We start from the raw sequence: 12,996 nt of genomic DNA, 5'->3' as shown, positions 1-12,996 counted from the left end.
ATATATATATATATATATATATATATATATATATATATATATAATTTAATATAAAGGTTACAACTGCCAAGAAGTCAAAGCTGGTTACATGCTTGTGTTTGTGTGAATGTGGCACTTTAGTGTTTATACAAATATTTCAGATACCAATGCACAGCTGGTCTATAATATCTGAGGTACCGGTGCTGAACAAAGCCATTTATTAATATCTCATAATGATAGTCTTCATGGGAGAATAGGAAACGTTATAAAAGAAAATGCCACATTTTTATAAGTATAATTTTCTCCAGAAAACTACAGTTGTGTCATCCTGAATAAGTAATAATGTTAAAGAAAAGTTAGACAAACCTCTTCTGTTGTGGGTGTCTGAAACCTACAGTAACCATGAATGTTTTCTTAAGAAAAAAAAAAAAACCTCTCTCACTCTGTTAAATAAACAGACAAAATAAAAGCCAGTCAGATCAGATCCACAGCTTTTTATTTTTCTTCTCTTCTCTCAACAAACAAACACAATGGCAAATTCATACATGCCCATCGCATTCACATTCATAGTAAATTCAGCTTACAGCTACAGTACTGTACTCTCATTTAGGTGACTGCATGCTGACTGTGTCTTGCTCTATCAAACCAAGACCATGACTGCTTCTGAGTGCAACTTCTGACAGATGGCTCTCTCAGCAATTTTCTCTAGACTAAGGCAACGTGTCTGTGTGCGTGTGTGTGTGTGTGTGTCTGTGTGTGTGCGTGTGTCTCTGTGTCTGTGTGTGCGTGTGTCTCTGTGTCTGTGTATGTGCGTGTGTGTCAGTGTGTGCGCGGGTGAGTGTGTGCGTGTCAGATTTCCTAGCCACACATTCTGAAGTCTCTGTGTGCATATTTCTAAGCTCTTTGAGATGATAGTGATTGTGTTTGAGTCACTCATATTCAATTTAAACTATGTCATTTTCCATATTTCACAGCTCACAACCCACATACCCTCCCCACCTTCAACATCTTATCTTTCTCTACATCCTCCTCTTCTCAAGGACAGGTGTGCACATTTACAGTGGCAATTTACACAGACATACGACCTGTGACTTTCCGGTCACATAAGACACATAGTACACTGGAATTTGTATAGTTGCCATGTTTGTCTTAGTTCTGTGTTTCTTGCCACCAGAATTAACAAATAATCTAACTGAACGTCTTAAGATCAAGATGTGAATTTTAGCATCTATTAAACACGCCCTGTAGTGTTTTTTTTTATTTTTTTTTTTTTTTAGGTCTTCTGGTAACAGAGTGAAAGTAATTATTAGTCCTCACAAGGTCATACGTGTGTGTGTAAACTATGGTGTATTTTATGGTGTTGGACTATCAACTAGAATTTTAACAATGTGGGAACATTTGCCATCAGTAATATGGTTTTATAATATAAACTATTGTCCATCAATTTAATATAAGTATTACATTAACATTACATATTACATGGTTGAAACTAGTTAATACATTTACAGTTATAGTTTATGTAGTACAACTTTTTAAGCTTTGGAAAAAAGTTCTGTTGTCCCTATTGTTTCCTTATTCCTTGGGACTGCACACAATGACAGTAAGGCAGCATGTATTCATTGTGTGTTTGTGTGAGACATGAGCCAAAAGGCAGGAAGATAGCAGATGAGAATAAAATGAGATACACAAAGTGTCTTGGAGAATCATTTAATAAAAACAAAGAGGATTAGAAAGAAGAGGAAGGAGTAATTACTAGCCAAAATGCTTTGCAGCCCAGAGTGGGAGACTCCAGTTTGTGTAGTAGTGCTGGGCAGCTCTCAAATTTTTGTAACCATATTAATTCTTAAGACAGTTAATCCTTTTTTTTTTTTTTTTTTTTTTTTTTTTTAAACTTAGCATTACCACATTCCAGATGACTAAAATAAAAGAAATACAAAGATTCATCTAATGACTTCTGTTCAAAGAGACATGCAAATTAAACAGGTTTGGAAATATTGTAATCTCTTTAAAAACTCATTTGATCTCACCATTTGTGAATCTGCAGAGGCAATCACGAAAGAGAATGAGAAAAGCAGCACAAATACCAGAGCCAAGCCATGAAATGACCAGGCGAATTTGTTGGCCAGCTCAAAGGCCAGCAATACAGCAAGTCAGTCAGTCCGTCACACAGCCAAGGGAGTGACTTCCCAGTTATCTGATTAACCAGTAATCAGTTGTGTAGACAACCAGCGATCCAGTCAATAAAAAAAAAAAAAAAAAGGCTGACAGGAAGTAAGCCAGCTTTTAGTGTCTGGCGACAGTAGTGAAACAAATGAAGAAGAACAAATAGTGACCTAGAGGTTGTGGAAAAATATGTTAAGAATGTGAAACAACATGATTTCCAAAGTTTTCAGCTATAAAGTGGTCCATGTAATTTGGAGTAATTAGGCTGAAACATTCAACATTTCTTTCACGGTCTTTTTACTCCAGTTAAAGATTTTGATTTCCTGTTTTCATTGGAATAGGAAGAAATAGAGACACACTGTTTGTTCAGTTACAAGGGAACACAGCCGAGAATGAGAGGGGAAGCAGGAGAGACATGGTGGTAAGAATAGGGACATATATTGAGGGGACACAATAGGGTGTCTTTGAAGCTGCAGAGCTGACATCAACAAAAGCTACTTCATGCTAGCTATGCCTCCTCTAGAATCCATAAACATACACACATGCAAAACTGGGGCGGATACCTTCTTTTACTTTTGACAGGAGCTTTTCAGGATTGCAACCACAGGGAAACTTGAAAGGTGCCTTGAAGAGCAGCTCCTTTATCCTAAGTCCTGCAGAGAAGAGTCACAGTATAGCTTCTGTAGTAGTCTTGGTTAGTTTCATTGAAGGGAAACCCTAGAGAAGAAAAGTTGAAACATTTCTAACAGTGCATACTTAGTCAACATCTAACCAAAAGTTTGACTTTTATCTGTAGTAGCCTATGTGTTACCTGGCCACTGTGCATAATCTGAAGGCATTTTAAGGCCGTATTTAAAACCTTATGGTGAGTTCAGACTGTGCTGAGGTTGTGTATAAGCAGTGGATGGCTGCTTAGTCATGGAGTAATTTTATGGATTCTAGCAACAGTTTTTAAAAGCTGGTGCTAAACTCCATACTAAACTGGAAGAGAGGTTTCTGACATTTTGGCACCTATAAGTAAATTGCAGGCTTGACTTCAAATAAACCATGTCAAAAGCCTTTACCTTTACCCTTCTCAGTGTTCAGGTAGTTTTATTGAGCTTTATAAATCTAAGATATTATCATTTTCTCTGTCTGACGTACACACACAGATATATTTAGAATGGGAAGCATATTGACCTTTTCAAAGTCTGTACGTCTTGATTTAACCCTGCAATTACCAGTGTTGAAATATTTCAACATCACTTTTAACTAACTAACTAATTCTAAAAAATGGCCTGCAAATGTTTTTTTTTTTCCTCAAGACCACATTTACATAGTTAATGGGTCCTATTGTTTGTCCTCACAATGCTATAGGATAGAAGAAGTGTTTATAGGGTCCGGTCATCTTGTGCACCTTACGTCTATGTTGTAATTCTACAACGTTGGGCAAAATAGCCTGTGCACCTTAAACATTACATAAGGACACTGCACTGAAAATAATTGTAGTAGCAATTTAAAGTGTTAGATGGTTCATTGTAACTAAGTTCTAAATGTGCTTTTCTGTTAAATTTTTCTAAGTTTAGCTTAGACCATAATTAAACACAGGAATAAATTGTATGTGGTATTTGAAACAACATCATCTAAAGCAGTATCTGAAACTCCCTGTATCTTTGTAGGTTTTTCTTTTTTAACTTCTAAATGATCCTGAGATTGTTTTTATGAGTGTTGCCCAAGTAGCAGTTTGCATTAGGAGGATCTGAATGTTCTGGATGTTTTGGGGGGGATGCCTGTTGCATTGTTCGGGGACAGGTGTGAATGTGAACCTGTCTTGAATGTGAACCTGTAAGTGCTGTGGGGGGATGCATGTGTACCTTTTAGTATGATAAATGGAGAGCATAATAGGCCAGCCAGGCAGTATTGTTTGAATGTAGTGGAATTTTGCATTTGCATTGAAATGATAATACTTTGACCTACCACCGTGTCTATTCTTTCAGTTTATCTACTACAATATATGACCCAAGATTATTACTCATGATATTTACTGTTGTGGGGCTAAGTAAGCAATCAACCCCGCAAATGAATGATTAAATGTTCTGTATATCTGTTCAGACAAAGTGAGTACAAATACAGAAATTCTGCTCCCAACTAGGCCCAACGTTGCAACATGACAACGTGTCCCTAAAAACTTACTAAAATGTAAAAAAAAAAAAAATTGAAAAACCTTTCATTTCTACATCAGAGGCCTCCTAAAACAATATCTGAGAGGTCAAATTTTTTTTTGCTAATTTTTTCTTAATTTGGGCATTAAGGAAACATGTCAGAACTCAGCTGAGTCATTTTACCTACTGTATTAAATATTTTAGAACAGTCACTAGCCAGAAATCAACATTAAATTTGTTCTGAGACCCAAGGATATGTTTTTTTTTTTTAAATCAGTCAGAAACCCACACACCCTTCTTTGGGTGGAATGACTCACAAAGTTCATGTTTTAGAAGCTATTGAAGTCCAGGCCACTGCAGTCATGGTTTGGCATATATCTGGGCATTTTTGGCAGCTCACATAATGAGAAGAAAGCATCTGTGCCTGCTGGTTGCAAATCATCCTTGGAAAAGATTCAATCCATCTTCCCACTGGCAAATGTGCACTAATTTGTCAAAAATAGTTAAATCCTTTACAGCTATTGAATATAAGCAGATAGTTTACATTCTTTTGTATATTCATATGTGTATTTACAAAGCATTCTGAAATACTGGTTAATACTATAACTGAGACATTGCATTTTTGTATTGTTTTTTTTTTTCATATAAACTTGATGCTTTTTATTTTAATGTATTTATTTATTTATTTTTTTTTTCATTTTAGTTTTTTCTGACAAGTTTTCAAAAAGAGGTTTCAGTGTCAGGCTACATAATAAACAAAATAATAAATTAAAAAGAACAAATCTGAACCTCTCCAGGGAAAATACTCAGACAGTACACACCACAAAACTTCAGGAAACTTTAAAAATATGTAACAGAACTTAGTAAGTCACAGACTTTTAAATAAAAGCATGCACTATGAAGGGAAAATCCATATGAGAGATTTAAGACACAGGGAAACAGGCACAGGGATTATTTGAAATGAATATAGAGTACAGTATTACACATAATTATGCATTTGTGCTTCTGATAAAACCTGATGTCAACAGAAAATGCATTGCCTGAGAAAAAAACGGTGAACCCAGAAAGAGTGAGAGTGAGAGATAACAAATTTGAATTAAATGAAATGCTATAAGCGATTCAGAGAAGGCCTGAAAGGGAGATGCCAAAAGCAAGAATGCCGAGGAGAAAGAGAAGGGAAGTGAGATAAAAGGAACATGGGATTATGTGGGTGTCACACATATTATTGAGTCTCGGCTGGAGGAAGTGGGAGTGAGGAGCGTTTCTGCTGGTCAGATTTTACGTAACAGCGACCTCGGGCTTCAAGGATGAATGAGGTTTATTCCTGACAGGCAGTGAGGAGGATCTGTAAATGCTGCAAATCGATCTTTAATGTGTGTTTGTGTGTGCTTGGAATGTATACCCAAACATGTGTAAATGCATGAATGTCAGTAAGCTTGTGTGTGTGTGTGTGTGTGTGTGAGAGTGTGTGTGTGTGTGTGAATAGAAAGGCCAACCCACAATCTCCCTGAGAAGAATAGAAAAGCTAAAGACAAATCTGTGTTATTTTTCTTTCCCTGTTAATGCAGAAATAAATATTCCTTTTTGGTGAGGACCAGGGTTGGACTGACAGCCATTTTGAGGCTCACTGAAAGTAGGGGCACTTAGATTCTTACTAGAGCACAACAAGATTTCCGAGTACAAGGCCACTAAAGCTGTTTATAACGCAAGACGGATAAAGAGGTTTTATATTTGAAAACGGACAAGCCACTTTTCATTGTAATGTGCTCCAGGCAGCATTAAATCCTAATGGGAAGGCTTGACAAGCATTTTCAGATTCTGTCTCGGTTTCAAGCTTGAAGACATTTTTCAGGGCAATTCATTGGTTACATTTTTTAACTTTACTCCAAACAGCTGTGTCTGCTGGTGATTTGTTTGTATATTACGACAATTTCCATAGGGTACTTTTACCTCGACATATAAATATTATTGTACTTTAAATGTGTACCAAATACGTCTTTCTAGAAGAGGATTGAGCCAATTCTCTGCAGTTTCTCCCACTTTATCTTTTAGGATGTGGTTTGTTGTTTGAATTACTTTTTCTTCCGCAATGAGAAGATGCTTGTATGTGCTTTGTCCTTATTCTGTTAATATATATTTGAATAACTGACTTTTTCTTTCTTTTCTTTCTTTCTTTCTTCCCAGGTGGAGAGGTGCCATACACTACACTAGCTACAAGGATGATGATGGGCATTTGGTGGATGTTTGCTTTAATTGTCATCTCCTCATATACTGCCAATCTAGCAGCCTTCCTCACCATCACACGCATAGAGAACTCTATCCAGTAAGTATCCAACACATCTAACCTCTGTTCTTATTGATGTCAATCAAATCAAAATTTGATTCCAATGTTTAATTTTTGAAAAAAAAAATATCTCTAGACATTAGTAGTGTGAAAAAGGGCAAAAGTCTTTTACATATCACCAGTATTATTTTTAGCTGTACTTTAAAACTGCACATGACATAAACATAGATGGACATTCTGTGGAGATTTGGATAAATCACACCTGTGTGTCCAGACAAGACAAATCGTTTATACCACACTGAGACATAGTGCAGTCTTTCCCAGTGTACTTGATTAGTGCTCAGTGTAGAAATCCATTCTACCAGGCAGGTGTAATGTATGAGAGATGACAACACACAGACACACACGCACACACACACACACACACACACACACACACGCACACACACACTTCCCTATCCTATCCTTCCTCTCTATCAATCCTTTCTCACCTCCTCTCTCCTTTTTCACCCCATTGTAGGATAGTAATTTCCTGTCTGCCTCAAGTTTGGATCTATCATCCTTTGTGTGTGTTTACAGTGTCTGTGTGTGTGTTTCCACTGATGAAGATAGAAAAGATAAGGAGAAACTGAAAGAGAGAATGAGGCAAAGCATGGAAGCTATTGAGGAAAGGGTGTTTTTGTGTGTTCCTCTCAGGTCATGGGCAGAGAATGTATTAAGGCACAGTCTTCTACTGACATTGCTGTGTGATTTCACACACACACAGAAACACAAACGTTTTTTCCCTAAGCATTATGCCCTCTGTTTATCTATCCTTCTGATAATATGTTTACCAGCCTCTCTCCTGGTGGCACTAGGAAATGCTCATCTCTCATTGGACTAATCAGCATGCCGAAGCATCCGCTATGCCCGGTAGTGCCACAGTTAATTGTGCTTGGCTTTGGAATAAACAACATTTATTTCTCTAAATCTCATCACTATTTGTCTCTTAATTTCTGTCAGTGTCTGTTGTGTCTCTGTCATTTGCTTTTTGCTCTCTTGCTTTTCTGTCTTTGGCAGACTTCCTCCAATTTTCTTTGGTCATTTTTTGTCTCCACTGTCTCTTGCTGTCTTCTGCACACTTTTTTCCCCCCCTGTTATCCTTTTATTCCTTTTACCCTTTCTTTTGGAAAATGTGTATAAAGACTCACTTCTTTATTTTCCTATTCTTTTTTTTGTTCACTCAGATTTGCTGTCATTATGAGTGCCTCTCAGTTTGCTGCCTCATTCAGCATCCATTGAGCTAATTCAGGATTTCCATAAATTTTAATGCTTTATCTTTAATGTGTTGATTCTTCTGGGGTCATTAGTGGCATAATTACTGTCTAAACAGCAGCACCCTCATGGCCTTGAGCCTCCAAAAATGGTAGGTGGGATGAGAATCGAGAGGAAACACACCCAAAATACACCAGGAGTAATCATAAGGCATAACAAATAGAGAGATGAAGAGGGTAGCCAAGTGGAAAAATGTTGTGATTAGCGTGCACTTTTATCTGCTAATGCTTGATTAACATATTATGCAGATGGAACAGAATTGAATGCATTTGCGTACGTGATTGAGAGAGTGGATTGGTAAAGTCTAAAAAAAGACGAGGCTGGAGAAGGATCGAGGCATTACTCTTCTTAGTGTCTCAGTGAGTCGTCTGGAAAGACAGGGTTTTTAAGTATTAATGCCCTTGTTTCATCCTAGAAATGAAATAACAAGTGAGCGTTCAGAAAGCTCTATGGACTATTTCACGCTTGGATGTTTTCCCTCAATTTCAGTGTGAATCCTTTAGGAACACACTCACGGATGGTAGTGGAGAGTGGCAGCAGGAGAGTAACATACGAAAGAGACAAAACAGTATAAACATAAAGTGGAAATAGAGCAATTGCGTGGAATAAAAGATGATACAGATTAAGAAGAAAAGGGGAGAAGATGGGCAGATGTTGGGAGAGAGAGGAGGAGACAAACAAGAAGGGTAGAAAAATGAAGTGGAGAAGGATTTGCTTAGTGACATGTCGGAATGAGAAATGGGTTTTTGAGAGGAAAGAAGGTGAGAAAAGAGGTGGTAATGTTGAGAGAGGGAGGAGATGGAGCAGAAGAATTGCTCAGGATTGGAATATTGAAAGATGGACAGTGTTAGAGGAAAAAAGCTTTCCTTGCCCAATATCACACAGTGAATGTCATATTTTATGGTGGTCTGAAGAAGGTCAGTACAGTCCGTCAGGTGTTTTTTGTTTATGTACTGTATGTGTAGCCTCATAGTGACTGTTCTATATGTGCATGTCTGTTCTCTCCTTATGGTTATTTAAGACAGCAGTTTGGTCAAACTGCCATCAGTTTATTTGCTTATTTGAATCCTCATGAGTTTTTTTTTTTTAAAGGTTAATGAAGTCAAGATTGAATGTCACACTATCACTTCATTAGCCTTTGTTGGTGAGACAGGCCCTATCACTTGCACAGTTTATGGGTGGCAGTAATGGAAAAAATTACTTTTTACTCTTCCACAGCAAATAATAATAGTGTTTCGTAGTGACCACTGCTGTGGCGTGGTTTGTACCTGATTTGTATATCGCTTATGCCAAAGTCATTTCCCCAACAATAAATATAAAATCAGGCTTACTGTGCTTGAATGAAATTGATTCATAGAAGAAAAAAGAAAAGAAGAAAAGTCATTTTAATGCCAAGTTAATGAACTGATCACAGCTCTACTGCCTTTAGCTAAATTCATTTTCAGCAAACTAGAAAAAAATACAGCTGAAATAACAACAAACAATTTTATCTTTACTAATTTTCTTAAAAGCAAATATATTACCAATAACCTTCAACAAAGACCAAGTAGCGTCATCATCATTCCATGTTAAAACTGTTAAAAATAAATATATTCTGGTTAACATACAGTTAAGAGGGTCTCTCTTTCTCTCTCTCTCTCTCTCTCTCTCTCTCTCTCACGGGCACACACAAATACATACTGACAATTTGTCACAAAATACATTCAGCTGCTATTCACTCAATTGACTTGCTCATTGAGCTGCTTGGGGGAATATAATTAGTTTCAAAATGTGCTAATATACACACATTGCTAAAACACAAGCATGTGCACACTCTTACACACATGCAGACTTTAAACTTGCACATAACAGTCACAAAAAGACAATTAAACACATAATTCACATATACTTATCTCTGGGAGACAACACACACACGCAATAATGTCACTGACAACCAATACCAGTGTTTTTTTTTTTTTATATTAAACACCAACATTTAATGTTTGATTAAAATGAATGAAGGTCTCAGTCTAGAGCATTTTAGCCATTTCAGGGACAGTTCACGCCCACACACTTTTTATGGCGAGCATTTTAGAAAGACACTTTTGTGTGGTGTTCCATATAACTCCCTTTTAAAGTTTTCAATAATTCGTTTTTGCTTTTGTTTTTTCTGTCAGCATTTACAGAGGTTGAGCTTAAACCTGTCTCATAAAATACAAGTGAATGAAACCAGTTCTGAATCTCATTTTGACATAAGCTGCAGTATGATTTCAGTCACTTAAAATTAGACTATATTCCCTTGCTTTCCTTCCTGGTGTTTTTGCAATTTGTTTGTCTTAGTTTAAATAGATTTTTCTCCTTCTCTTCTTCTTCTTTTATATCCTTGTCTTGTTTCATCATGAACTAAATTCTTTTCACATAAATGTCTTTAAATAATGGTTGGAACCATAATAAACCCTCATTAATCTGGATTTTTCTTTTTTTTCTCTCTTGGTAAAAGCTTATCCTTAAGACATGACAGATTTCTCCCTGTCTCTGTCTCCTACACATACACGCACCATTAAAATACAAGCTTAGAGTTACTAGCCAGTAAAACCAATCCACAAAGGGGTAGTCCTGGTCAAAGAGTCTACTGACAGGCATACGTATTCACAGGGGAGTAGTGGGGAGGGAAGATTATTAAGGCCAAAGATTAAATGACGGTAGTAAAAGATTCATGATCATGGCAAAGTCCATTAAAATCTTAAAAGGATTTTTTTTTTTTTTTTTTTGAGCTGGTCAAAGAGATAGTTGAGGAGGGCACGGGAAAGCATGACCTTTAATAAAAATTGTGAATGTGTTATATTGTGTATGTGCGTCTCTGTGTGAATGTGTTTTTGTCTGAACAGCATTACATTAATGAAATCAATACCCACTTAAATTAATGAACAAAAATGCTGTACATATGCCGTTCTTCATCAAGCAGGACACAGCAAGTGTTTTGTTTTTTAAAAAAGTGTCTTTCAAATTCATGGGTGGTATGTAGCATCCATTTACCAAATAAGTAATAATTAGTTCCTGTTATGGTTCTCCATTACATTTCTCAGTGGTCAAACTCTTTGAGAGGCAACCCAACCACTATTGCGGTATAATTAACAATAGCTTGTGTATTTCCCCAGAGGTGGCAATTTATAGGCAATGGGTAGAGCAAAAGACAATGGAGGAGAGAGAGGGAAATAATAAAACGTTAAGACAGACAACACTGATATGACACTGATAGCACTTGTTTTAGCTTTTCCTGTTTTCTTAACAGTTGTTGAAATCAACTGTGTGCAGTTAGCCAAGCCATCTTCGTCAGCACTGTGAATTCAGTAAGTGCTGCTGTCTAAATGGATTTCCGGCCCAATTTTTCTCACGTTTGTTTGTCATACTCTTATCTTTTTTTTCTATTTTTTTTCCATGTCAATTACATGTTGCTGCCAACTTCCAGTGTTGGCACATGGGGAGTTCAGATCCAAATCATTCATTTATGGGAGAAAATATAGTATGAACCACCATACAGCTGGCCACTCCATGAATACTCAATGTGTATTATCCAAAGCCTCTCTCTCCCGACCCATCAATGGGACTTACCAAAATGATAACAAAGGGTTGATCATACACCATGTCCCTTCATGCAAGCATGAGAGTCCCAAGCCAGGAGCACCAGAGTTAGGCCTTTAATCTTGTCCAGGATGGGCAAATGCTTTTTCACCTGTCAAATGTTTTTTGTTTTTATGTTTTTTGTTTGTATGTGTCAATGAAATTAAATGCACTAGATCTCTCAATGGGTATTGAAAAATGTAGGTTGAGATATATGATTTACTGCCTGAACAGCTTCAGAGTTCCTGTTATGCATGTCCTGATCTACCTGAATTTTACATTATTCCAGTTGTCCTTTACATGCAGTGTTTGCATAGCTTACTCTTACATCTTTAGTTACTCTTACATCTACAGTTTTTCCACCACTTAAAAGGAAAGCAAGGCAATGCATTGTCACTGCAGTGGATGAGCTATCAGTGTAGTATACTATCTACAATCATTTTGGTACTACAGGGAGTTTTGCTGCAGACTACTACTACTACAGCCACTAAAGAACAGCTAAAATGTGACTGCAGTATCTCCACAGCAGTAATACCCAGGGGGTGTGTTGTGAAGTTGACCATCGAGGCAGAGTGTGCACAGGTCTTAAAATAAGTGGATAGCTGGAAGCATTGTAAGAACTAACTTTTTCCACCACTTGTCACTCTGTAGGTCTCTCCAGGACTTATCCAAGCAGACAGAGTTGCCCTATGGTACAGTGTTGGACTCCGCAGTATATGATCAGGTGCGCTCCAAGGCTATGAATCCCTTTGAGAGAGATCCTATGTACTCCCAGATGTGGCGGATGATTAACCGCACTGGAGGAGGTGATAATGTCGAGGAGTCTAAAGAAGGCATTCGCAAGGTAGGTTTTTATGTTCTTCATTTGTTTCCTGTTGGACACAAATAAAATGTAAAATATTATAATTACAATATCAGTGCGGCTTGTAAAACAAACAGAGTTGAATGAGTTCAGTGACAGTTTGAACATAGGGTGCACACCCTGTGCTAAGCATTAACATTCAAGCCATCTTTTTCCAACTTTTTATCTTGTCAAAAGTTTGATCCTTTTTCTTTTGGTTGTAAACCTTGACCGCTAATCCATCCTATGTTTAATACATAGAAATGAAATATTTTAGATGGTATACAATGCATCTTCAACTCACCCTCATTTCTGTTTGGACATACAGCTCATGCTACAGGGTTGTCTGTGTTGACGGGATAAATCTGTCTGAATCATGGTAATGATACACAGATAACACATGCATGGTTAAATACTTAATTCCTTTGGTGATTACCAAGCATCATAAAGACCTAAAAGCTGCATCTCATTTGCACATATCCCACTTTCTGTTTGCATTGCCCTTCTCTTTTCATTCCTCAGTTTTATCCCTTCTCCCTCTGGAAAATGTTAAGCTTGAACTGTAGCCAGCAGTGAAAATGGCACAAGTGTTATGAGGAGGGATTAAAGTGGTGGGTGGTGTTTCTGAAATGATGAGATAAATGTCGCACATAACAGTGTAGAAGGGCACAACT

At 37.2% G+C, this 12,996-nt stretch overlaps 1 protein-coding gene across 1 annotated transcript in view; it reads left to right on the top strand.

Annotated features, from left to right (window-relative positions):
- grid2 (glutamate receptor, ionotropic, delta 2) overlaps positions 1 to 12,996 on the top strand; it is a 403,935-nt gene that overhangs the window by 335,759 nt on the left and 55,180 nt on the right. Inside the window, exons 12-13 of the mRNA XM_026321818.1 lie at positions 6,468 to 6,606; positions 12,133 to 12,325. Coding sequence (XP_026177603.1) covers positions 6,468 to 6,606; positions 12,133 to 12,325 — 332 coding nt within the window. The remainder of the gene's footprint in view (positions 1 to 6,467; positions 6,607 to 12,132; positions 12,326 to 12,996) is intronic.

This window comes from Mastacembelus armatus, chromosome 9 (assembly GCF_900324485.2).
Source record: "Mastacembelus armatus chromosome 9, fMasArm1.2, whole genome shotgun sequence".
NCBI lineage: Eukaryota > Metazoa > Chordata > Actinopteri > Synbranchiformes > Mastacembelidae > Mastacembelus > Mastacembelus armatus.
Note: the sequence above shows the minus strand (reverse complement) of the source record. Positions and strands in the feature narration are given on the sequence as shown.